A 26,239-nucleotide genomic window follows, 5' to 3' on the forward strand; every position below is an offset into this window, starting at 1 on the left:
AAGCTCATGGTGGGGAGGGGGCGGAAGACACACTGTGCATCTCTATTTTCAACAGGCCCCATTCGTGTGGTTAAGGCAGGTCTTCTGTTCTATCTTCTCCCACATCTCCTAAGAGAGAATTCCTCCTCACCTCTGCCCGTTTGCACACACACACAATTCGAGTCATTATTAAAGGAACTGATAAAAGACTCATGGCGTTAGACACAAAATATTACACACATTTTGCTCCCAAGGAGGGAAAAGTCAAGAATCTACAGCCAATCATACTGAGAGAGAGAGGGAAAAAAAAAAAAAAGCCTCACTTTGCCTGTATTTTTCTGGGGAAAATCAGCTGTCCGTTTCAAAGACAGATTACCTGTTCTTCCTCCAGCAGGATCAGACCGACAATCGCAATGTTGATGTTTCCTCCTATTGTTCCGTCCTTGAACAAAGCCGATACCTGAAAAAGACAGGCAGTCAGGCCAGCCCCACACGTGGTGCCATTTCCCTGTCCCCCGCATCCTGCCGGTGACGGTGGGACCCATTGTCCTGCCGGTGACGGCGGGTCCCTTGCTCTCGTGACACGGCAGTGCTGCCTTCTTACACTGCTAGACGGACAGGCACAGACATGCCGACAGGCCGGGTGGAGCAAGTGCTGAGTCCTCATCCCTGCGCAGGCGACCAGACGGGACGCCAGCACCGACACCCACATTCAGGGGGTAGAATGCAAAGTGCGTTCACAACATCGTCATCCCAACTAGCTCTCAAACCACACTTATGTGACCTGGGATCTCGTCTTCCGTTACCTACGTGTCACTCGGTCACGTTTCTCATCACGCCTCCTCATCACAGTGGCTGCCGATCTGGGACACGGGACACTTTACCCAGGATGGCAGCCTGCAGGGTTGTAGGTTTTTCTGACTTTGTAGATAAAATAACGCATATTCAGTATTTAAACTTAGCATTCCTGAACGGGTGGGCATTTCTGTCTAGCCATCAGCAGACTTAGTGACTAAGGTGTCTCAGCATCTTCTCACAGATTTCTGGTAAATGGAGACACTGAGCCACCCAAACCGTGCCCCCGGTTCACGGAGCGGGCCGATGGCTGCCCCCTCCTTATGGTATTCTCTGAAGTTGTGAACGCGGCCCTTTTGGCCGGAGCACAGTAAGAGTGAAGGAGGCCCCACAGACAAGATACTTCTGCGTGTGTGACGTGAAGGCGCGCACCCCATCCGGGGATCCCGCACGTGGCTTCCACCAGAAGGACTCGCCTACCATGTTGAGTATGGTCAGCACGTAGGTGGTGACGTTCTCATGCCCGTGGTTCTGCATCATCTTCCTGTCGACCACCACCAGCGTCTCCACGTTCAGCTCTTTGTTCCTGTGGGACTTCAGGAGGGAGCGCTTGTGCCGCCAGTGAGGCGCGAACTCGTCCGGCAGGATGAAGAGGTCCCCCCTGGGAGGCCTGGGCGTGTCTGCGCAGCGGGTGTTCCGAGAACAAATGAAAGCAAAGTCATCACCAAACCAGCAGCGGAACTCGTTATGTAGAAATCGGCTTTTCAAAATGAACGTTCACGTGTGAACCACAGACCCCCGGAGACGCTGTGATTCAGAACTCGCACCAAAGTGGAGCCTGAGATGCAAATCAGGCTCGCAGAACCTTGACGGGATGGAAGGCGTCACCGTGTCTCCCTCTGTGTAGTTCTGTCCCAGTTTACAGCAAGGAGAGGGGGCCGCTGGGGTCTCGTGTTCTAGCCGCAGAAGCACAAAGCCCAGTGACCACCAGCATAAGGATCTGTGGGCCGAGCCTCTGCGGAACAGCGACTAACCAAGTGGTAGAACCAACAGTTACGGTGGCACCATCTTGCCTCGCTTGCTTATTTGAACGATTTTAGTGGCCTGATTCTTCTTAAAGCTGATTCCCACGTCTGGACACATAACCAGTTTGTCTCTCGTGTTTCAAATGGGTCACAAACTGTGACACTTCACAGCAGGGCTGAGTTTCCTAGAAAGTGCCCTAAATATTTACCTCATTTAATCACAAGACAAAACATACTCTGTCCTCTTACAGCCATTTAAAAACTGTCTGGGCAGGTGTCTGGGTGGCTCAGTGGGTTAAGCCTCTGCCTTCAGCTCAGGTCATGATCCCAGAGTCCTGGGATGGAGCCGTGCATGGGGCTCTCTGCTCCGCGGGGAGTCTGCTTCCTCCTCTCTGCCTGCCTCTCTGCCTACTTGTGATCTCTCTCCCTCTCTGTCAAATAAATAAATAAAATATTAAAACAACAACAACAACAAAACATTTTAGGCATTTATAATTGGAAAGTTAACACAGCGCCGCAGGTAATCGGGTTAAGGGGTGTTTCTGAAAAGCTTTTCAAGTCAAAGTAGACTTCAGATCACCCACACATCTGGGTGGCACTAATTCAGAGCGACACCAGCTCTATTCACGGACCACGCTGCTCCAAGTCGCTATTTCATTTCACAGGTACTCACACCCGGTGCATTTTGTCTCTTTGCTAAAATGCTCTCAAACCTGAATGAACCCTGTGGAGGACAGTAATGACTCTGGTCATGTCGTCAGAGCATGCATCCTGTGCCAAGCATGTCGATGCTGCTGCAGACACGGCTGCACGCTCAGAGCTGTTTCTATGCCCACTCCGGGTATGGCTGGGGCCACTGAGCCACAGGGAGGGAAGGTCACTTGCTCACAGCCTCTCCCTAGAAAGGGTCAGAAATGGGGGCTCCGGCTGACTGCATGGTCCGGGAGCGGTCTGGTAAGCCTCACCCTTGATTTCAAGCACATCATTCTGCTTTCAACGGCCCCTTCACACAGGTGCCAAAACACACACCGAAAAATGTCCATTTTCTGAACCAGAGACTCCAGGGGGAAGGTTCCTCGTATGTGCGAGCCCCACGAGCCAGAAGTCAGGCCATCCTGCAGGGAAGTGCCAAGCCCCATAAACAACATGGAAACGTCCTCGCACAGAGAGCAGTGGTCTCAGGAATGACAGGATTCAGCCTGGAAGCAGCAGCTGTCACTTCTGCTAGTCTGATGGCCTCCGAGCATGCACAGGATGGCTGTGCGGCCAGCAGGGAAGGGACAGAAACCTCTGGCAAACCAAACTGCACCGTGTGGGTCACTAATGTCCTCCGAGAAGCGCTTCGTGGCCCTTTCCTTCTCACTGATTACGACTGGCCGGTGCCTGCAGCCGCCCCCCTCCTGCTCCCGTCCACGCAGCCCCAGGCAGCCGAGGCTGACACCTCTTCGGATGCCCTTCCGCCTCGGTCGCCCTGACTTTCTCGGACCCCAGGTCTCCTCCCTTTGTTCCCACCCCATTCTTCCGGCCGCTGACGGAGCCCCTGACTTAGTCGATCTGGGCTGAGCTTTTCACGTGAGCGCAGATCCAGGAATCTGTTTCCAGGTGTGCGAGTCCGTGCACACAGGTGCTGGCGGCTGCGGCGCTCGCGGCTCCGCGCTGAGCGCGCAGCGATCACCCCAGTCCGCCTGCAGCACGACCACCTCTGCTCCAGGGCGCTGGCTCCGCGGCCAACACAACCAGCAGGGAAGGAAGGGCCGGCAGAAGACGGGCTCACGGGGCAGAGGGGAAGTTTAACCCTTCCAGTGCTGGAGGAGAGGCTGAGGGATGTGAGAGAAATTGCAGAAAAGCCTGAACTCCCATTTCTGAACTGTGAGAGGCTCCCACGTAAAATGGGACTATCACGTCGCCTCCTGAGTGTTCGCTCAACAAAGCCTGCCACAAAGTGCTGGTGATAAATTGTGGGTAAATTAGGTCATGCCTAGCCTGTCCTTTTGATGTGGTGAAGCAGAGAATAGAAATATGTATGGAGATAAATCACCTCACAGAAAACTATGTGCGTTTCCATAAATCCAGACCTCAAAACGATAGAATTACTGAGCAGACCTGCCAGGTTCCTTTGAAGACAATCAGTGGATTCTGCATTTCTGGACAGTATGTCATTTCATCTGCCCAGGAAACGATTCTTTTAAACAAAAAACCTACCACGACCTGTCCATCCACCGTGAAAGGCGGTGCGTAGTGAACACACAGACCACAGAATCTCACGCAAATGTAGCAAAGACGGTCTGTTAAGTCTACCTTGTGGAGACACTGCTCCGAAGAGCATCTGAAACATCCCACACGCTGACACGACGGTCCCGGGGGTAAATGCACACCAAGAATCGCTCTTACGTACATTTCTTGCGCCTTCCGCAGAAATGCTGCTTTGGTGGGTGCCGGAGGCCGGAGCTGCCGTGCAGGGCCGGATTCCACAGCTCCCCATCCCTCTCGGTCATGACGGCCTGGGGAGCCCCCGGAGCCTGCACGTCTGCTGATCTCTTGTACAGTATGTGGGAGGGGGACCCAGCCCGGGCAGGGCCCTGCAGTCGCCCCGCCAGGTGAGAAGGAAGTGGTTTTAGGAAGTAATCTGCTTCTTGTGTTCTTATCATGCCGGACTGGAAACAGGAAGAGAGAAAGTGCAGTTATACCTTCTGACCAGCAGACACCCCCTCCTTATACCTTCTGACCAGCGGACACCCCTCTCCTTATACCTTCTGACCAGCGGACACCCCTTTCCTTATACCTTCTGACCAGCGGACACCCCTTTCCTTATACCTTCTGACCAGCGGACACCCCTTTCCTTATACCTTCTGACCAGCGGACACCCTCTCCTTATACCTTCTGACCAGCGGACACCCCTTTCCGTATACCTTCTGACCAGCGGACACCCCCTCCTTATACCTTCTGATCAGCGGACACCCCCTCCTTATACCTTCTGACCAGCGGACACCCCCTCCTTATACCTTCTGACCAGCGGACACCCCCTCCTTATACCTTCTGACCAGCGGACACCCCCTCCTTATACCTTCTGACCAGCGGACACCCCCTCCTTATACCTTCTGACCAGCGGACACCCCTCCTTATACCTTCTGACCAGCGGACACCCCCTCCAGCACCCCTCTTTATGACCCCGCCACAGCGTGCTGTTGCCTCCAACACCTGCGCTGAGGATGAGGAACGAGAGGACCCATCGCTGAGCCTTCCCATCCTCCCCCGCTCAGGGAGACCGGCCTGCAGATGTTCCAGGACGTGACGCCGGGAGCAGCGGGGGCTCCTAGTACACTGATGGGGGGGCTCAGACCACGTGACGGAGGAGAAAGCTCACATACACAGGCTCTGATGTTAGCAGGGGTGCATGGGAGGTCCCACACAGGGAGAGAAGATCTCGATCCCAACAGAGTCATTTGCGCAACCCCTTTCAAACTTGAATAGTTTGTGACGCTTCATATGAAACTGTAATTTAAGATTAATCCAGAAGAAAGCACAAGAGAATTCACTGAGGATATCAGGAAAGTCTTTCTCAGCAAGGTATCATGGAAACAGGAAAAAACTAACACATAAAAACACTAAAAAGCCCTGCAAAGCAAATGTGGCATAAAGAACACTTCAAAAGAAGTCTTAAAGGAGGCAACATTAAGGGACTGCCTTTTACCTTTTTGAGTGACAAATATTTTTTTATTTTTATTTATTTTTTAAGATTTTATTTATTTATTTGACAGAGAGAGATCACAAGTAGGCAGGGAGGCAGGCGGGGGGGCGGGGAAGCAGGCTCCGTGCTGAGCAGAGAGCCCGATGCGGGGCTCGATCCCAGGAGGATCACAACCAGAGCTGAAGGCAGAAGCTTCACCCACTGAGCCACCCAGATGTCCTGACAAATATTTTTTTTAAAACCTAGTAATAACCACTGTTGGTTATATCCAGTGTGACACTCTGGAAAAGTGTGCCCTGGGGCAGAGCCAGGATACGGGCTGTCACGGCTCCCGCCATGTCCACGACTCTAAAAGTGTGATGGGTTCTAAGGAAGAGCCTTCTGGAATTCTTACCAGGTGCTTCTTTTAGGCACTTCTCCAACACTGATCAGTACATCTGACTGTGCACTGCAGCAGAGTGTGCAGCAGCAGAGACGTACAAACAAAACAAAATAATAAATGTCTACCAATTCATTCAGGGTAATGTTTGTTTTTAAAGTATACATATGTGTTTGGAGAGTATAGAACATTTAACGAGATCAGATAATTATGTGTCCTGATAATCATAATTAAATATTTTGTCTCAAGTTCCCATGACTGCGGCCAACATCTTCTGGAGGAAGACTGAAAGCAGGGACTGCGATTCTGTGAGGTGGGTCCCCGCTCCCACTCCTCCCAAGGATGAGGCAATAGAGAGGTGCAGGGATCCACTTCTGTTTCCAAGGAAACCTGGCTCGGGAGTGGGGCGTCGGGATCCCAGCACAATCAGGACAGGCTCAGAATCTGCACATTGACCATTTTTATTGTAAGAGTTTCCAAAAGGGATTATTTTTTAAAGTGTGTAATAGTGTGAGCTCAACTATTCCCATTTTAGAAAGCATGATCTGCACGCCCTTAGAGGACCTTCCTTTGGTAAGTGAGAGCAGTCGCTGATGGTGGTGGCAGTGGTCCTTGGGGCAAAGGCTGCGTGAGGGACGAGCTTGCATCCTCCTCAGACTTTCAGAATCCTTCATGCTCTCACATCAGTAATGTCAGGGCACTGCTGGATCATGGGATTACAGACTTTTTAAACTTTTTGTAAATGTTACTCCATATTAGCATAATTGGGGAATATAATTAGTTGTTTCTGCACAGCTGCCCAGTGGTCGCTTAGAACTCTCTGGTGCTGAAATACTAGTCTTACCGACCTGCCGATTTTCCCCAAAGTCACTTTGATAGTTGGCGACAATGAGCGAGACACTTAGTGACTCGCAGAGGCTGACCCAAGAGACCCTGTTCTAAGTGCGCCTGATTTCAGAGCCCGAGTCTGACTCTCGCTCGGGGAGGGCTGTGTGTCCCTGCCCACCAGATGAAGCTCCTTGTTGGGCTGGGCCACCCTGTGTGAGTCTGAATGTCTGCACACAGGGGCATGACAGGCTTGGGAAAACACTTCTTAGATCTCGCAACACAGAGAAACACAACTCTCAGGAACAGGAAGTTGGGGTGGGAGAGAAGTTTTTCAGACATTCAGAGACTAAGCATTGGCCCTGGAGTTCCTACTGGTGGGGCAGGGGGTAAACACGGCCCGCTATCAAGGCAGCCATCAGCACTCTGGGAGGTAGACCTCCCGGGGCCCAATACCACCTGGCAGTGGGCAGGCTGAGTGCCTGGGCTTGACACCCGGCATCACAGAGTGGGAGGAGGCACCTGCCTCCCAGGGCAGCCTGGGAATCTCTGTGTCCTCTATAAACTCCTGTAGGACCTTGCTTGAAAGTTCACGGTTCTATCAAGGAACAGATAAGCGTGGAAGGACATCACGGCTACATCCACGGAGGTGTCCTGCTTCCTGCATGTAAACGAGCCCTGGAGTAGCGTGAGCGGTCACGGATACACTCACCCTCGGGAAGTAACATGACCAAAGAGGTTTTCCTCACCTTTGAAAGTAACCAGTAACCAGTTCAAGTAGTAAATTAAAAAAAAAAAAAAATTCATTTTCACCTAAAAAAAAAAAAAACCTTTCCTGATACATAAACTAGTCCCTGGCTTTCTAATCGCCCCTGGGAAGACCATCAGCTCCTTGAGAACGCGGAGTCGATGTCACTCAGCTCAGGGAGCCCCCTCTGACTCAGGGAGCAGTAGATGCCCCAGCAGGCACATCCAACCCCAGCAGGTCATGCTACCTGCGTGACCTTTACTCAGCCTCTCTGGGTGTGTTGTGCTGGAGGAAGTGGAGATAAGGCTTCTTGTCCTGAGTTTGTAGCACTTAACAATGAATGTATTTTAAATGCAGGATCCACAGAAGATATGCAAAAAAGATTTGGTGCACCGAAAACACTTGTGAGCTCTGACAGCTGTTGCAGTCCCGGAAGTGAGTCCTCCATCCCCCAACCCCCACCCCACCCAGGTCAAGCCTCCGTTGCGGGCGTCTGGGGCTGAGAGGACCAGAGCTTTGGGTAAGAGACCTACTGTGGCTGGAGAGCTTCCTAGTCTTCATTAACAAAATAGCCAATCCCCAATTTCATTAAATGCAGAGACTATAAGAACTGATTAAGACTGATGTTTTGATTTCCCTTACATTCAACAGATACTGAAAAATACAGAAAAAAGTAACTATCCTCTTGCTGCATCATTAGTTTGTAAGCTTACTTAAAAGGTTGGCTAAATCATGGAAGATTAATGTTGTCTGCTTATTAAAGCTGCTCTTTATTGAACCAAGAATATTTATTTGGACACTCATCAAATGTCCGGTGCACCTGCCCACAGTAACCACAGGGGTGTCAGCTGGGTGGATGATTAACCAGGCTTTTAGAAAAAGGCCAGCGTCCTCCAAACTTTGCAAAGGAGCTCTCCCAGGGCCTGGAACTCTCCTAGGCAGCTCTGTAAATCATTGTGCACTGGGAAATTCATCTAACGCTTGTACTGCATTTGCAAGGGAGAAAAAACACGTGCTAGGGTACTGTTGAGAAAATGCTGTTTCTTGCTCAATGAGGTATGTGAAAGAAACGTTGAGGCTCTAGATCATTTTATTCACAATTCCGACTTGTTGGATTTCCACAGACAAATCAAACAGAATCAAACCTACAACTGTAAAAAAATGCAATTGACACTGAGGAGGTGTCTTCTGTTAGGAGGAAGAAAAGGAATCATCCAATAAATGATGTTGAGAAAACTGGTCAGCTCTTTGGGAAAAAACAAATCTCGATTTCCTCTGCATTCCATTCACCAAAATAATGGCCAAAAGCAGCAAAGAATCACAAAAAATGAAAAGATTCAATAAAATATGTATTTGTAATTTTGGTGTAGAGTAGATACATGCAAACAGAAAACAAAGTCAGGAACCTGTGAAGAAAGAGATGGATAATGTTGGTTAAATTCAACATTGAGTATGGTGAAAAGTACCATGGATCAAATGATAAGTTAGGGGGATTCTTGAATGCAAATGACAAAAATGAGAATCCTTAAAAATGATCCATAAAAGCTGACAAAAAATGAAGAAGTGATTCAACTTAAAAAAAAAAAAAAAAGGAGAGGAAAAGAAAAAAAAAGGCAACTCACAGGTGGGGAGAAATTTATAAAAACAGTGTTTGATTTTACTTCCAATTTTTCAAGAAGATGAAAACCATAATGAGATTCAGTGTCTCCTCCATCTGACTGGGTTGCTGAGAAGCAGGACATACCCAGCTACAACAAAGATGTGGGGAAATTAGTGAATCAGTAAAGTACTTTTGGAAAGAATTGACAGTGTCTCTCAAAATTGTAAATACATGTGCTTTTGACCTAATAATTCTGAAGCTAGGAAGGTAGGTACCCCAAGGAAATTCTTAAACATAGGCACCCAAGATATGGAAAAGGATGTTTATCATAGTAAAAATAAATAAAATAACCTTCCAAATTAGAAATATTTAAAAGACAGGTTTACTAAATGAAACCGTATGTATTGGAAATCAATGTCAACATTTGAAAACACACAGTTACTAATATAGAATTATATCCAGATTTATATAGTGAGAAAAGTAAAGTGCAGAACTATAGTGGTATTAGTCAAAGCTTTCTGTAAAAAAAGAAAAAAAAAGTTGGTAGATTTATATCAATATGTATCTATTTATAAAAGCTGTCCATAATATGGAATATTACTCAACTATAAAAGAGAATTAAATCTTGCCATTTGCAACATGGATGAACCTAGAGAGTATCATGATGAATGAAGTGAGCCAGGAAAGAAAGACAAAGATCATATGATTTCACTCATGTGGACTCTAAGAGACAAACGAACGAAAAGAACAAATAGAAGGTACAAACAGACCCATAAATACAGAGAACCCACTGATGGCTTTGAGAGAGACAGGATATGGGGTGATGGGTAAATGGGTGAAGGGGAGTGGGAGATCCAGGTTTCCAGATACGGAATGAATGAGTCACAAGGATGAAAGACACAGCTTACAGAATATAGTCACATTGTAACAGTGTTGTATGGTGACAAGTGCTGGCGGTACTTGTGGTGAGCGCCCAGTAAATGACTGAAATGTAGACTCACTATGTTGTACACCTGATACTAATGTATCATTGTGTGCCAACCATACTTCAATACATAAAGATTAAGGGGCACCTGGGTGGCTCAGGGCACTAAGCCTCTGCTCAGCTCATGATCTCGGAGTTGTGAGATGGAGCCCCACGTCTGCCCAGTGCAGAGCCTGCCTAGGATTCTCTCTCTCCCTCTCCCCCTCCACCCATCTCCAATTCTATAAATAAATATTAAAATAAAAGTAGAAGCTGTCCATAAAAGTTGCTTGAATTAAAAAAAATCAAATGGAAATTAAGAAGAGATGCATAAATGTCCAGGCACAGAGCCTGTTTCTCCTCCAATGTGACAGATCCCCATTGAACTAGCTCCAAAAGTACCCTGGGTGACTCCATGAGCCCTTTGTGAGAGAGCTAGCTACCAACCAACAGGTAAAAACGTGAGTCAGTGCATATAGGAGAAAAGGCATTTTATTTTCCAACTAATTTAACTTACTCTCCTCTGTGTTTTTTTCTAAAAATGTCATTTGTTTGGGGAACTACTCTATACATCTTAGTTTTCTTAGTGATGTCTCAGACACACAAGTCAGTTGCAACTTTTATAGATGCCAAACTCTGCTTTTTATTTCCTTTTAGCCTCAAGATCAAACATGAACCCGCACCAGGTCAGTCTATCCCTTGTCATATGCCCGAGACCACAGGAAGTCTTGCTGCATGATTACTTGTGATGTTTTGAAAATTGAAATTCACCCAAAATCTTCTAAAAAACTAAACAAACCAGGAGGCTCTTTCTCCATGAGATGTTGCACCTGTGTCTTCTCCCTATCCCTGATACGCCAGGCTGGGGCCCTGGGTTTCTTCAATCTGCTTCCTGCAGGGAAAAGGCGTCTGATGCACTGATCACAGGAATCAACCATCATCCTAAACGCACGTAGGTCCAGGCTTCAAAATGTAGCCACTCACTCAGCCATAAACCTGGTTCCTGGTCACCTTCTGTTTGCTCATCTTTCATTTTAGAAGACTAACATTTTGACACTTGGCACTTTGCTAAGGTTAAAGCTACACACCACTAGTCTTGGTCGTTATGCTATCGGTCCCAGTCATCACAATCCACGAAGAGGACTGAGCCCGGGTTTCTTCCAAACCCCAATTCCTACCACAGTGCTGTCAGATCAGATCCCTGTCCCCTGAGCACTTGCTGTCTGTGCGTGGGAAGAAAGGAAAGACTGCAGACATCTCAGCTGGAAGCTGACTGGAGCAGACTGGGCACTGACTAGAGGATGCTGGGGGCTGATCGAGGCGGACTAGAGGCCGGTGGAGGCTGATGGAGGCTGACTAGATTAAACACAGTAGGGTGGTCTTCCAAGGAGGGGAACTCTTCTGTATTTCCCCCCTTGCATGATGCAAACAAACACATCCTTGGTTGGCTTCTCTCTGGATCTTGTGACCTGGAGAAACTGGGCTAGTGTGACACCTGGCAGAGCAGGGCAAATGCGACTTGGTAAAGTGCCAGCCACCTACACTGGCCACACACCTCACCCCTCACAGGAGGGGGGAGCATCACTGTGCACACCTGGGCCTTGAGCCAATCAGGCTTTGGGTTAACTAATTTATTTTTTAGTTAATTATTTTAAAAGTTTTATCTTTCTATGTATTTATCTGACACAGAAAGAGAGAGAGCGAGCACAAGCAGGGGGAGCTGCCGGCAGAGGGAGAAGCAGGCTCCCCGCTGAGCAGGGAGCTCCACGTGGGGCTCCATCCCAGGGCACTGGGATCATGGCCTGAGCTGAAGGCAGATGCTTAACTGACTGAGCCACCCAGGCACCCCTATTTTTGGGTGAATTTGATAGCAGGAGGAAGCAGGGATATGCTTTCAGAGGGCAATTTAAGAATGCACTGTGATTATCCCCGGCTATTCCAAATGATCGATGACAATGGGTTTATTTAAGACCATTTCTGAGTCTTTATGCTTCTTGTCCACTATAGCATCAGAAGATCTTTTTGTTTTGAAACCTTATCACAGAAGTTTTAAAGGTTCAATAATGCAAACTCCCACCTATCAGCCCTTGTCTTACAAATGTGAAGAATGCTCGTATTTTTGTATTTTACACTAATTTTAATTCACTCCAACATTAAATTATCAATATTTCCTGCCTTCCTATACAAAAGAATCTTAGTGGTGACATAACTTATGATTAGAGCTCGGACGGAAATGATGTTCTTTCCCCCAGTAGCATCCCTGCTCACAGACTGACCCAGGAGTGTTGGTGGCTAAGTGCTCCTCACCCACTTCTTATGCTTTCATCAGCCCTGCGGTACCCAGGGGCACGGATCTCCTTGCCCCTCACTTGTTCCACTCCAGGGAGGGAATAAGCTGTCCGTGAGTCTGGACTCAAAACGGGGCATGCATGGTACAGCCCTTTCTACTCAGGATACCACCCACCACTGGAGTCAGGTATCCTCTTAGGTCTTGGTCATAGGGGAAGCTGAGCTGCCTGCCCCCCGGCGGTGGCTGTCTGGAGCCCAGCATCTCTAGCAACTCAGTGTATGGGTCTAGGCTGGGGCCCACTTTTAGGAAATCCACTCACCTGAACAAATATTCCTCTTTCTCCAAAAATGTTTTTATTGGTAATTTTTTAAAAAGGATATGTAGGTGTTACCATTTGAGTTTCTCTTTTTGTTCGTATTTTATAATTCACTAGAATACAGCATGTATGGAAAAGTGAAAAGGGAGAGTAAGAGGTAAGGAAATAGAGAATTACTTATCGGATCACCTCAAAACCCAATATACTTTATTTGCTCTCAGGTGGCTCATTAATTAGCAGAACACTATTGTGTATACTCTTATGCACATAAATGGATATAAATAATAGTTACTTTGTCTTGAGCTTCACCTATGTAGCAGGTAATGTGCTATGTGTTTTGCTGTATTTATTATTCCTGTTGTAGTAACAAACATATAAAAATGGAAATTAATATTCCCATTTAAAGGAAATGACATCAAATTAAAAAAAATATAGCTCAACACTGTAGACATAGTAAATGGGTTGGCTAATATTAATATTCAGTCTGAATGAGTCCCATATACATATATATCTATATAGATATCTCCTAGCCAACACATCAGTGTGTCCTCTCTACCACCGTATTCTCCAGAGGGCATTGTATAGTCCTCAGAGAATAACACTAGTGATGGTGCTAGTTGAGAGTGAACTTGGAGTCATTGTAAATGTATACTGTAAACTCTAGCACAGCGACTAACAATGTAACAACAACAACAAAAAAAACATAAGTTATGCTAAAAAAGACAGAAAATGGAATCCTATATTATGCTCATTTAAATCCACAAAAGGCAGAAAAATAATAGAAAACAAGAACAGAACAAAGGAGAAGAGCAGCAAAGAGAAAACAGTCACTAATCCAGTCGGTACTAATCCAACTACATCAATAATTACTTTGAGTGTCAATGGTCTGAGTGCATTAATTAAAAGACAAAGACTGTCAGGATGTATCAAAACACAAGATCTGACTACGTGTTGCCTTCAATGAATCCCCTTTACATAGAGTTAAAATTAATGGATGGGAAAAATGTACCATGCCAGCAGTAATCAGGAAAAGCAGGAATAGCTACATGAATTTCAGACAGAGCAGACTTCAAAGTAAAGAATTGGATCAGGGATAAAGAGGGACAATACGTAATGATAAAAGGGTCAGCTCTCTGAGAAGACAGCAATTCTCAACACACAGGCCCCTAACAACTGAGCATCAAACTATGTGGGGGCAGAAACTACCAGAACTGCAGAGAGAAAGACATGAATCCACTCTCATGGTTGGGAATTCAGCACCCCACCTCCAGAAATGACGAGATCCGGCAGGCAGAAAATCAGTAAGGAAGCAGTGAACTCTGCAAGACCATCCAGCACCTGGATATAAGACCTCTGTCATGACTTCAACAGCAGCAGAACATATTTTCTCAAGCTCACATGGAATGTTGACCAAGACAGACCACATTCTGAGCCATAAAACATACTTTAAAATATTTACAAGATTAGAAATCATACTACGTCCACTCTCAGACCATAATACAATCAAAATAGAAATCAATAACAAGGGCGCCTGGGTGGCTCAGTGGGTTAAGCCGCTGCCTTCGGCTCAGGTCATGATCTCAGGGTCCTGGGATCGAGTCCCGCATCGGGCTCTGTGCTCAACGGGGAGCCTGCTTCCCTTCCTCTCTCTCTGCCTACTTGTGATCTCTCTCTGTCAAATAAATAAATAAAATCTTAAAAAAAAAGAAATCAATAACAAAAAGATAATTAGGAAACTCAGAGTATGTGAAGATCAGACAACACACTTCTAAATAATACATGAATCAAAGAAAAAATTCAAGAGAAGCTAAAAAAAATTCTCAACTACACTAAAATGAAGCACAACCAATCTAAATTTGTGTGATACAATAGAAGCAGGGCTTAGCAGGAAATTTATAATCCCGAGTGTATGTATTAGAAAATAAAAAAGTCCTAAAGTTAATAATCTATATTCTCACCTTAGGAAACAAGAAAAAGAAAATAAAATTGAACCCAAAGTAATTAGAAGAAAAGAAATAATAAGAATTAGAGTAGAAGTCAATAAAATTAAAAACTGGAAATCTGTAGAGACTATCAATCAAACCCAAACCTGGTTCTTTTAGAAATGGTGAAGTACAATCATGCTGCACTTAGAGAAATTCTCAGTCCTGAATGCTTTCCTATTTAAAAACAAAGACAATGAAGGAAGCCTGGATGGCTCAGCTGGTTAAGCTTCCGACTCTTTTTTTTTTTTTTTAAAGATTTTATTTATTTATTTGACAGAGATCACAGTAGGCAGAGAGGCAGGCAGAGAGAGGGGAAGGGAAGGAAGCAGGCCCCTGCTGAGCAGAGAGCCCGATGCGGGACTCGATCCCAGGACCCTGGGATCATGACCTGAGCCGAAGGCAGCGGCTTAACCCACTGAGCCACCCAGGCGCCCCTAGCTTCCGACTCTTTTTTGGCTCAGGTCACGATCTCAGGTTCGTGGGTTTGAGCCCTGAGTCAGGTTCCACACTCAGCTTAGTCTCCCCCAGCTCACCTGTGCTCTCTCTCTCAAGTAAATAATTATATACAATCTTTAAAAAAAAAATAAAGAAGATGATCAAATTAAGGACCCCCTCAAAAAGTTTCTAAAAACCATGAATGACCAACTAGAAACTAGAAAGCTAACTAAAAGGAAATAAATAAATCCAGAGTATATGAATTGGTAAACAGTAGAACAATGTGATTATTAAACCAAGGAAGTCTTGTAAATCCAAAACCTGGGTTTTAGAACAAAAATAGAACGTCTCATGAAAATGCATTGAGGATGTTAAAGGTCAAGCACGTACATGATACTACAGGGCGTAGCACATATTTATAGTAGGAACCAAACTTCTTTTGGAGATTAAATGTCACTGGAGTATGTGTCCTCAGATTTCATTATTGAATTTGTTGTTACTGTTTTTTGTGTGTTTTTTTAATTTTATGAGCTATTTCAGATTAATCTATTACAAGCAACTAATGAGTCATTGAATGCTACATCAAAAACTAATGATGTATCATAAATTGGCTAATGGAACATAATAAAAAATTGAAATAAAACAAAAAGCAAAAAAAATATAGTACAAGAATTTAAGTTTCTATTAGAGGGGTTAAACTATACAGACACTGTCTAAAATGGTGGTCCCTAAATTTTGATTAAAATGGAATAATATTTAAAATTCACTTCTCTGATTGCTCAACAGCCACACATAGGTATTCAAATATAAATTCAAAAAAGTCGAAATTTTAGTCTTGCAATTACTCAGTAGACACATGTGACTACACATATTTCTACCATGGCACAAAGATTGGAAAGAACTACTCTATGACAACTGGAAATAAGCAAATCTTCATGAGCTTACTTTTTATGACGAGTTTGCCGGATACATGAGAGGTTGCTACAACATTTCTCTATCGTAGTGTATAACATGCAGTTAGGAACAACCTTAGAAATCACATCCAGTAACATCTTTATAAAACTGTCCCAGCTGTAATATTCAAAACACATTATCTTAGATTGATTGCTTAGTAAGCTTACTTTTGGTTGATACAAAAATATCTGAACTAAGAACAAATCCAATGAAAATTCTCAGGTTTTGTTTCTGTACATTCCCAAGACACAAAGGAATAGTTAAGCAAAATCATCAAGTCGAGGCATTAATATATTGCTGCTACTCAATACGACCAAAATACCACGGGTTAAACATTGTACTAGATTCCCCTACAGAGCTGTGTGACATTTAGACATGAATTAAATCTCACAAGGGGAGAAGCCCATAGTCTTTCTCATCCAAGTGTGTGTAGCAGGTTTGTTCACTCAGTCACTCATTCAAAGTCATTAATTCAAAGACTATCTGTCAATTGCCTATTAGGAACCAGACACTCTTCTGGATAATATAGATACAACTAGGAACAAGACAAACAGATACAATGGCATCCTTGGAGCTTAAACCCTAGTGTAGGGATGCGGGGGAGACTACACTGTAGACATAAAAAAATCATAAGAAGTTAAAATGCAATGTATCAATTCTTTCCAACTCCTATCAATTTAATGCAATTTCAATAAAAATTCTAGCAAATTGTTTTGCAAATATCAACAAGCCACGTCTTTAGTTTATCTAGAACGGCAAAAGTCCCAGACCACCTGAGTCAATATTGAGGGGGAAGAATGACACCTTGGGCCTGACCCACAGCTTGCAGTAAAGCTGCAGGAATCAAGTCAGGCTGGCACTAGAGAAAGCAGAGACAGACACATCCACGGAACAGCCTAGAGAGCCCAGAAGCAGACCCACGCGAGTGCAGTTAACTCATCTCTGGCAAAGAAGCAAAGGAAACACCATGGAACAAAGTCCATTCTCATTCTTTCAACAAATGGTGCTGGAACACTGGACAGCCACATGCAAAGACACAGACTATAAACCTCTCATAAAAATTAACTCAGAATGGATTACAGACCTTACTATAAAATGCAAAACTATAAAACTGCTAGAAGTTGACCCAGGAGAAAATCTAGATGACCTTGGGTATGCAATAACTTTTTAGGTACGACACCAAAGACATGATCCATGAACAAGGAAAAAAAAAAGAGAGAGAGAGAGAGAGAAAGGGAGAGAGAGAGATTTTAGTGCCATCAACCAAGACGGCAGTATGTACTTCTAAAGAATGGAGGCAGCGTGTGGGAAGCTGCAGAAGCGAGGAGGCAGTGTGCAGACCTCTGTGCTCCCTGGGAAAGAGCAACAGGTCAAGAGCAAGGAGGGGAAGTCAGAGCAGAGCTGGACAGCCACTGCCGGGGTCGTCCGGGCAGAGAAGTGGGTCACAGTCACGGCGCGGGCTGGGCAACATGTTTCTCATCAGACATCATGGGACCCGGGAAGTCATCACCTGGGTCTACAAGCCACACTTTCTGTGCACACTCAGTCCCTCCCAGTGCCCGAGGCGATGGTGCCCCCCCCCCACCATGGGCTGCCGACTCGGGGGCGAATCCTGATAGGAGCTTATCAAGCGGACCCCGAGCCCACGCATCAGCTGTTTCCCTGCTTCACTCCGTCCCGGAAGGCTCTTTCTCTCCAAACGGACATCTAGTCCCTCTTGATGGTGCCCCTGCAGCTCCAGGTTCCAGGCTAGTCACATCTTATTTCCGTTAACCACATTAAAATTGGGTCTATTAATTTTTGATCGCCTACCATGGCCCTGCTTTTGTTCCAAGAACCAGATGCTATCTCATTGCCAATAACCCTCAGAACGGATTTGTAAGATGGGGTTGGGGAGATAAAGAAATAGAACTTGAACACTCAGAGTGTCCGTCCACGCGCATACGGAGAAAGTGAGCACAGCGCGGGCTTCCCGCAGGGCCGGGGTGCTGATCCACACGGTGGGTCTACACACACCATGTGGGGCACGAGCAAACGCCCCATGTTGTGTGAGTCCGTTTCTGAGAAACACGCAGGATAGGCACAGATGTGATTTGGGAAGTTAATCAGGCTTTGGGCTGGGGTGGGCACAAGAGGGGCTGCAGGTGGCCCCCTCGTCCCCGGGGGCAGTGGCAGCGCTCACAGCCGGGTCATGCTGTGGAAGGGCTGCACCACTGTCCCTCTGCTAAACAGTGACTGTCCCTCTGCTAAACAGAGACTGACCTGCACACCCACCATGGCCACATTTGTTATGCAAATTGGACCTCAGGAGAGCTTTCAGAAATACCACAAACTGAGCTCCATGAGCCTGTCCTGAGCGAGGACTGGGATGCGACACCAGGTTGTGGGAGCAGGTGGCCAGGCCACTCCCTAGTTCTTCTTAGCCATGAGGGGGAGGGTCTGGGGGTGTCAGCTCTGAGGGAACGAGGCCTTGGGGAGCCCTGACCCCATAGGCAGGGCGGCACGGCTCTGAGACCCAGAACAAGGAGCAAGGGATGAGGCCAGGGACCACATCTCACCAAGACCACTCAGAAGGGAGGCAGAGATGAAACCAGCGGTTCACCTGTCTCCTCCCCACCACTGCCAGCAGGGCACCCGCAAGGGAAGGACTGGGAGCCGTCACCTGCGGGCCCACGATGGAACCAGACCCGACTCGCCGTCCACCTGCGGGCCCACGACGGAACCAGACCCGACTCCCCGTCCTCCTGCGGGCCCACGACGGAACCAGACCCGACTCGCCGTGCACCTGCCGGACCACGAAGGAACCAGACCCGACTCGCCATCCACCTGCGGGCCCACGACGGAACCAGACCCGACTCCCCGTCCTCCTGCGGGCCCACGACGGAACCAGACCCGACTCCCCGTCCTCCTGCGGGCCAACGATGGAACCAGACCCGACTCGCCGTGCACCTGCCGGACCACGAAGGAACCAGACCCGACTCGCCATCCACCTGCGGGCCCACGACGGAACCAGACCCGACTCGCCGTCCACCTGCGGGCCCACGACGGAACCGGACCCGACTCCCCTGACGACGCGGTCCACAGGCTGGGAATCCGTTTGCCCACATATCCAGCCATGATCCTGAAAACCTGCTGTCACTGAGAATCATCTGAGTGGTTCCCTGAAACCCTTGCGTCCCACCAAGCTCTGAGTCAGCAGGTCTCAGGAGGGGGTTCATGTGTTTACGAAGATTCACACGCACTGCTTGCGCCAGGAGCCAGGATGCCCCGTGAGCATCCGTCATCTCTGACTTGCAGCCCTGTTCTCAGGGAGCAGAACACACTTGTCACTGCGGGATAACGAGGTGGCAGCGGGTCTGCCGTACAAGAAACCATTTGCTGGGATCCTTTTCTTTATTCTTTATTTTTTTTTTAAGATTTTATTCATTTATTTGACAGATCCCAAGGAGGGAAAGAGGCAGGCAGAGAGAGAGAAAGGGGGAAGCAGGCTCCCCGCTGAGCAGAGAGCCCGACGCGGGGCTCGATCCCAGGACCCTGAGATCATGACCTGAGCTGAAGGCAGAGGCTTAACCCACTGAGTATCCAGGTGCCCCAGGATCCTTTGGATTTTGTATTGAATTTGTTGTACCTGAATTTCCTCATTTTCAAGTCAGTTTGCCTTTGATAACCATATTTTCTGTTGGCAAAATGGTAAACATCTGAAGGAATCCTGAGTACGACAATGTCCATCGAGTTCCCCAGCATAGGAAATAGCTGTCCTGACGCAGGGCCTGAGGCAGTCCCCTGTGCCCATGTTGGACGTTTGACACCCCCTCTACCAGACACATGACATTCTGGGCAGTTCCTGTAAACGCCCACGACAGCAGAGTCCAGATCTGAGCATCGAGACTGTCGCTGTAACACGGCCACCAGGCACACTCGTGTACGTGTCAGAGCCGCGAGGGGCCACCAGGTTGGGGCCGATCCCGTTCCCAGGCTCACACTCTAGAATCATCACAGGGTGTGCGCTGCGTACTCCGACGGTCTTCTTCAGATGCCTTCTTATTACGCTGTCATCAAGAACTTATTAGGAAACAAATACCATTTTTCTTTTCTTTTTTAGTAAGAAAGCATTGGCAACACCATGGCAAAAGCAGTCATGAGAACGGAGGAAACTGCTCTGCGGTCTTCCAACAGCAACATCACACGATCACGCGATCGCAAGGGACCCACTTCCAGAAAACTCAGGCACATCCATCACTTCCAGGGGAACAGAATAGGACAAAACAAACAGAAAGCAACAAATTATGTAGAGACCAGGCCTAGGTCGGTTCCTTCACGGGACCACAGTGGGCTTCTCTCAACCTCACCGGGCGGCCCGCTGTCACCTTTGCCAACCAGGGAGCAGAGGAGTCGCTCTCCACTGTGGCTCAGGGACAGCAAGTCCATGTGGGCTCAGGCAGGTCTCTCCCCTCCTCTCCTGCGGCCACGGAAACGGCCCCAGCACCGGCTAAGCGTGGGACCCTGGGAGTGGCACTCAGCTTTTTTTTTTTTTTTTCTTTAAATTCAATTAGCCAACATATAGTACTACATCATTAGTCTCAGATGTTGAGTTCAAGAATTCATCAGGGGGTGCCTGGGTGGCACCTGGGATTGAGTCCCGCATCGGGCTCTCTGCTCAGCGGGGAGCCTGCTTCCCTCTCTTTCTCTCTGCCTGCCTCTCTGCCTACTTGTAATCTCTGTCAAATAAACAAATAAAATATTTTTTAAAAATTCATTAAAAAAAAAAAAAGAATTCATCAGTGGGTGAAACACTCATCACATCACGTGCCCTCCTTAATGCCGGTCACCCAGCAATTCTGAATCACACCTTACGTTCTTGTGAACTGAGTGGATGTTACTTTTAATCTAGCCTCCTCCATTGCTTTGGATCACTTCCGTTCTCTGCACCAATATCCCCAGAGACAGGGAGGCTCACCTATGTTATCGCTCCCATAACTGTGCTCCCGAAGACCTGTGACTTTGAGGGTAATGTTGCAGGGCCAACGCCTTCCATAAATGCAGCAGAGAAGTACCATGGTTCAGTCTGACCTTCACATAACCTTGATGCTAATGTTGCAGGGCCAATGCCTTCCGAAAACTCAGCAGAGGCATATCATGGTTCAGTTTGACCTTCACATACTTGGAAGTTGTTAGTATACTTTTAGAAATAGGTTTCTGCCCAAAGAGTTTCTCAAACAGATGAATTACTGCTCGGGACAAGGAAACTGAGCTTCAGGTAAGAGAGACAGGGGCGGTGCCACTGCCGGACACAGGAATTAATCTGAGTCACCCGGGACCCCTGACAAGAGCCGGCTCATTTACCCCGGCCACTTTTACCGTAACTCGCACACTTAAAGCAATGATGGCTGAAGACCGCCTGACCCCCCCAGCACCTCCCCCCGCCCACAGGCACCCATCCAGATGCCGAGGCTTGTGGGTGTGGTTCCCATGCCAACAGCCAAACTCCACATGCATAAATGTATGCTATTGCTTCAATATGAACACAGTAGAAGATCAATACACTAGATCTCCTTGGGGTGCCTGGGTGGCTCAGGCAGCTAAGGGTCGGACTCTCGATTTCAGCTCAGGTCACAATCTCAGGATGGTGGGATCCAGCAAAGTGTCGGGTCCCCCCACTCAGCAGGGGGTGTGCTGGAGATTTTCTCTGCCTGCCCCTCCCCCTGTTTGAGTTTTCCCTCTCTCAAATAAATAAATAAATAAATATTTTTTAAAAACCAACCTCAAGAATAAACCCTTGAAATTCCTGCTCAGATCACAGACCTGGTCATTAGAAGCAGCTCCTGCGCCTGTGGAGTTACTCATGTTGGGCTTACTGCCTCCCTCCCCCTAAAAATCTAGCAGATTAAAACATTTCTAAAATGAGGTTTTGTTTTTGTTTTTGTTTTTGTTTTAAGATTTTTATATTTGATGGAGAGAGAGAGAGAACATGTGCAAGTCGGGGAGAGGGGCAGAGGGAGAAGGAATCTGATAGGGGGCTCGATCCCAGGTCCTGGGATCATGACCTGTGCCTAAGGCAGACATTTAACCGACTGAGCCACCCAGGTATCCCAGGTTTTTTGTTTTGTTTTGTTTTGTTTTGATCAGTATATATGAATGTGTGTTTATGTGTGTGTTTCATTGGCAAAGACAAGGCATATTTTTTCTTCACAAAAGGAACTTTAAGAAGAGAATGTCTCAGGACAGGTTCTCTAAGTTCCTTCCAGGTAAGTCATCACTTCTCTAGTTCCGAGAAGAAAAATTATCACAATGCTCCTGGCGTTGCCTTCCTAGCAATCCTCCAACTGCAGCTTTGGCTCAAACACATTGAAAGGAAATGACGCTGTTAGAAATACTGCTGTCGTGTCCACAAGGAATGCATGGGGCCCAACAGCTTTGAACTGGGCTGCATGAAAGGGGCCAGACACGACTTATGATCTGCGGCTTCTGTAGCCTTCCTTGATTAATTTTGGATTAAAAAATGCTTCTGACATACGTTCTACATCTCTCTGTCTGTCTTTCTGGTTTTTTACTGCTAAATTATATAGTCTTGGGAGCTAAAAAACCACGAGCTATAACAGACACAAGCCCTCCAGAACTTTTAGGAGGAATCATGACCTTCTGAGTGAGGATGTGGAGAACTGTAAGCTGCCCCCCACGCAGGAACCCAAGTGATTAAACCTAAGTGTTGTATATTTAAGGTCTTCTTGCCCTGTCAAGATCCAGTGCTGCCCAGTCAATTAACCTCAGAGGACAGACAGGTAATGGCCCTGGCTGGGAACATGGGTGCTGGGTGGCAGGCCCTCACCTGTGGTGCCTTCCAACGATCTTGTCTCAGAATCCAGGCTCTGACCCTTACGGATCCTCAGTCTCCCCTTACACAAAAGGAGAATAAAAGCTCTTCTCGAGATGTTAACACAGTGAAATGCAGTAGTACTGCATGCAGTGAATCTGCGTGCAAAAATTCCTGGCGTACAGTCTGTGCTTATCCGCTACCTTCCCTATCTATAATGGGTCCATTTTCACGTTTCACATAAAACCATGAAATTACATCACTGGTGTGTACTTTAACCTACATGTTCCTACAACAACCTACGTGGTTGCATCCTGGTACACCGGAAAGCAGAGTTTGCCGCGGGTTTGCTCCGTAACCACACAGAACAGAGGTTGCGAGCAGGCCTTTTCAAAATGATGACACACTGGCACCAGGGTACACAGAGTTTTAGAGGAAAGACAGGTTCCGATTTTCCCCTAAGCTCTGGCTAGGAGTTGGAGAAAAGCGATGGGTGGGCCAGAAGAAAAAAAACAGCGATCAACCGTGTTTACAGGAGAGCCTCTGAGGGCCCATGCTCTCCACTCACCAGGAATCGAGGAACCACCGTAACCTAAGAACCACCAAGCAAGTCAAAGCCTAAGGATGTGTCTGCTTGTGCAAAAAATATTACCAGAGGCCACTGTCGGCGTGAGCTGAAGATCTGGGCTGTCAGAAGATGACTAACTTGACAACAGAGTGGGAAGAAGGTGTGGAGGAAGGTGAATCACGGCACCACATGCACTGGGTGACTGTGCTCACCACAGCAGGAACATGATGGCCATGGCAGCCAGACTCTTCCGATATTTCTATGTCTCTCTGTCTTCCCCCATGTAAGGATAAACTGAGGGTTACGCTGAGGGACTCTACAAGGCTCCCCACATGTCCCCTGTGTCCACAACAGCAGAGTTTGGGCCAAGCCAGCGCCTGGAAGAACCCAAAGACCACAGCTTTGACAAAGGACAGATAACAGGGCTGAAGCCAGAGAAGGCAGAAGTTGGTTGGCGTTGTCTTTGAAACCAAGACAAAACCAAAATGACCTCTTGCAAGTCACTGAATTGAATCCATTTCACAGTGCCCGAGCTGACAGTGAAATCCGAGCTGTGAGTAATGGCCGGATGGGAGGGTTAATTTGCAAGGGACACAGCGGAACGAGGCACCGCCTCAGAATGCCCCATGTTTCGCCGTCCCGGTTTGATATCGACGTTCGATCAAATGAATATTCCCTCCTGATCTTGTTACTGCATAAACATCACTTTCTTTACAGTGTTCGTGTACAACTCGAATGTAATTCACAGTTTACATGGAGCCGAGGACTGCCACTCAGCAACCTGACTTAGTTTATGGGCCTTTAAGAAACATACACTTATAAATTGCAGTCTGGGACATCATCAAATCATTCCTACTAATACGCTTCCCACTTTAAGACATCAGTGCCCGCATCAACCCATGTGTTTCCTATACACCTAGATGCACAGACATCCCAGGGACGTGGAGCCTTCCTGCGAGGCTGAAGCTGACTTCAGTTCTCAGCCCTGGGTGCACATATAGGACTCCAGCCTGCGGTGAAGCTGGGTTTTAAATTTTTGAAATTTTACATAAATTAGTCTATAGAAAGGTAAACTTCTGCATGATGCACCCTTATTTAGAGCCAGCATGCAGAGAAAACTGTTGCCGTTCAAAGCCCCGGCAGCCCCTATAACCTGGGGATTCAGTTCTTCCAAGACTCTAGCCTGGGACCCATTTCAAATTTGTGGGCACTAGCTATCTTCTGAAAATCTCATAAACCAAGCAGCTCTAGTTCCTCTGGTAGAGAAGGATGTGACACCCACCTCCCTCTCCTTTCCAAGGGTTGAAAACAGGGGATTTGAAAGTACTGGGGATCGGTAGGTTCAATTTTATCTGAATGAGTGAGCCCGTGAGCTGCTTCCCGGTGGACAACAGACCGGACTGTGGGAGGCAGAGGTAGGAAACATGATTGACGTTAGACCCAGAAAAGTTTCTATGTAGTAAACGTAATTACGTTATGTACCAAAGCGATATTCGACATTCAGAATGATACTGAATAGTGAAGGAAAGGCTGACTTACATTATTGACGCTTGAAAGGAACCCACGATGGCCTACGTTTCTGCATATGGCCCAGTTACCCGGGACAGCACTTACGTATTTAAATATTGGCTACTTATTCTCCCAAATCTTGCACACACACGTGCACATCTCAGTTGGTCACTGGCCTGTGAAATCACGTAGCTTCTGTTCTGGCTTATTATGCAGCAACCCATCCCTCTCCATTTTATTACCGAATGAGGACCAGCAACGGGAGTATCACAACTTGCCCTGCTTCAGTTAGAGAGAAACTCTGCAAATAAAAGGAGGTTTATGGCTCCTTTGGCTGCTGCAGGGGCAACGCAGAGTCCAAATGTCAGCTATCCCGGGTACTTTCCTCATTTATGAGACCTTATGAAGCACAAAGCAACTCCCAGGTATTGAGAAAGGACAATGAAATGCAGGGGCATAACCCATGATGCTTCTGAAAAATGGCATAAACAATACTGTTGCATTTTAAATCGTTTCTCAAATGATATGTCCTTTGATCCTATCAAGTGCTTTCAGTAAGTCACTCGCAAGTTTCTGTATAAATGAAATCTATTCTGATTCTATTCAAGTCTCATCTGTGGGGTTTTGCTGAGCGTCAGTGTGACTCCACCTCCTAGTTCCTCAACTGGACTTGAACCTGCTTACACAGCAATGAGGGCAGGTAGTTGCTGGTTCGTTCAGTAACCACATTTCCCCACTGAGTCACGGGGGAGGCTGAGAGAAAAGATCCCGCTCAGCTCCTACTGCACAGCACGCTCCGAGCTGCAGACTGCGGGCTCTCACCCACAGGGCATCTCACCCCATCCTCCTGCAACCCGGTGACTCAGTGTTAGTCACAGATTAAAGAAGGGCACAGTCCTGAGCCTCAGTCTTGTAAATGGGAAAAAATCCAAGCGAGCAGCTCTTGGGGGACTCCAATGGCTGTGTCTGTTCACTACATTTCCCATTTGGTTCTCTTAAGCAATCGTGTTATTCTGCTTCTTTCCTGAAAGTCTGTCTAAGTAGAGATTTTGCCTCACATGTAGAGTTTGTGTTTTTCTGCTTGTTTGTTTCCCAGGGTAATTCCCACGGCCCTGAAACCGTGGGAGCCCCGGTGCGAGCTCACTAGCTTTGTCCAGGGCTTTAATGGTTTAAACGCTTAATGTTTAAATGTTTAATGTTTAATATTTAATTCATTTGACTTAACGGAGTAGAAATGGAAACTTTTTTCCTCCCTTATTTTACAGTAAGTGCCAGGTTTTCATCCCTAAACGTTCCTACAGAATAAATTCGCTGCCTCCAGTGCCTTCAAGGTGGTGGAAGAACACGGTTCCCCAGAAATCCTCGGGT

The 26,239-nt window shown here is 47.0% G+C and overlaps 1 protein-coding gene across 5 annotated transcripts in view; it reads right to left on the reverse strand.

The window, feature by feature from the left end:
• ADAMTS16 (ADAM metallopeptidase with thrombospondin type 1 motif 16) overlaps positions 1-26,239 on the reverse strand; it is a 143,934-nt gene that overhangs the window by 98,585 nt on the left and 19,110 nt on the right. For all 5 annotated transcript variants that reach the window (XM_082723451.1, XM_082723448.1, XM_082723450.1 and 2 more), the window contains exons 4-6: positions 4,195-4,453; positions 1,255-1,454; positions 356-439 (exon numbers count right to left, since the gene is read on the reverse strand). In XM_082723451.1, the coding sequence (XP_082579577.1) occupies positions 356-439; positions 1,255-1,454; positions 4,195-4,453 (543 nt within the window). The remainder of the gene's footprint in view (positions 1-355; positions 440-1,254; positions 1,455-4,194; positions 4,454-26,239) is intronic.

This window comes from Mustela nivalis (assembly GCF_964662115.1).
Source record: "Mustela nivalis genome assembly, chromosome: 3".
NCBI lineage: Eukaryota > Metazoa > Chordata > Mammalia > Carnivora > Mustelidae > Mustela > Mustela nivalis.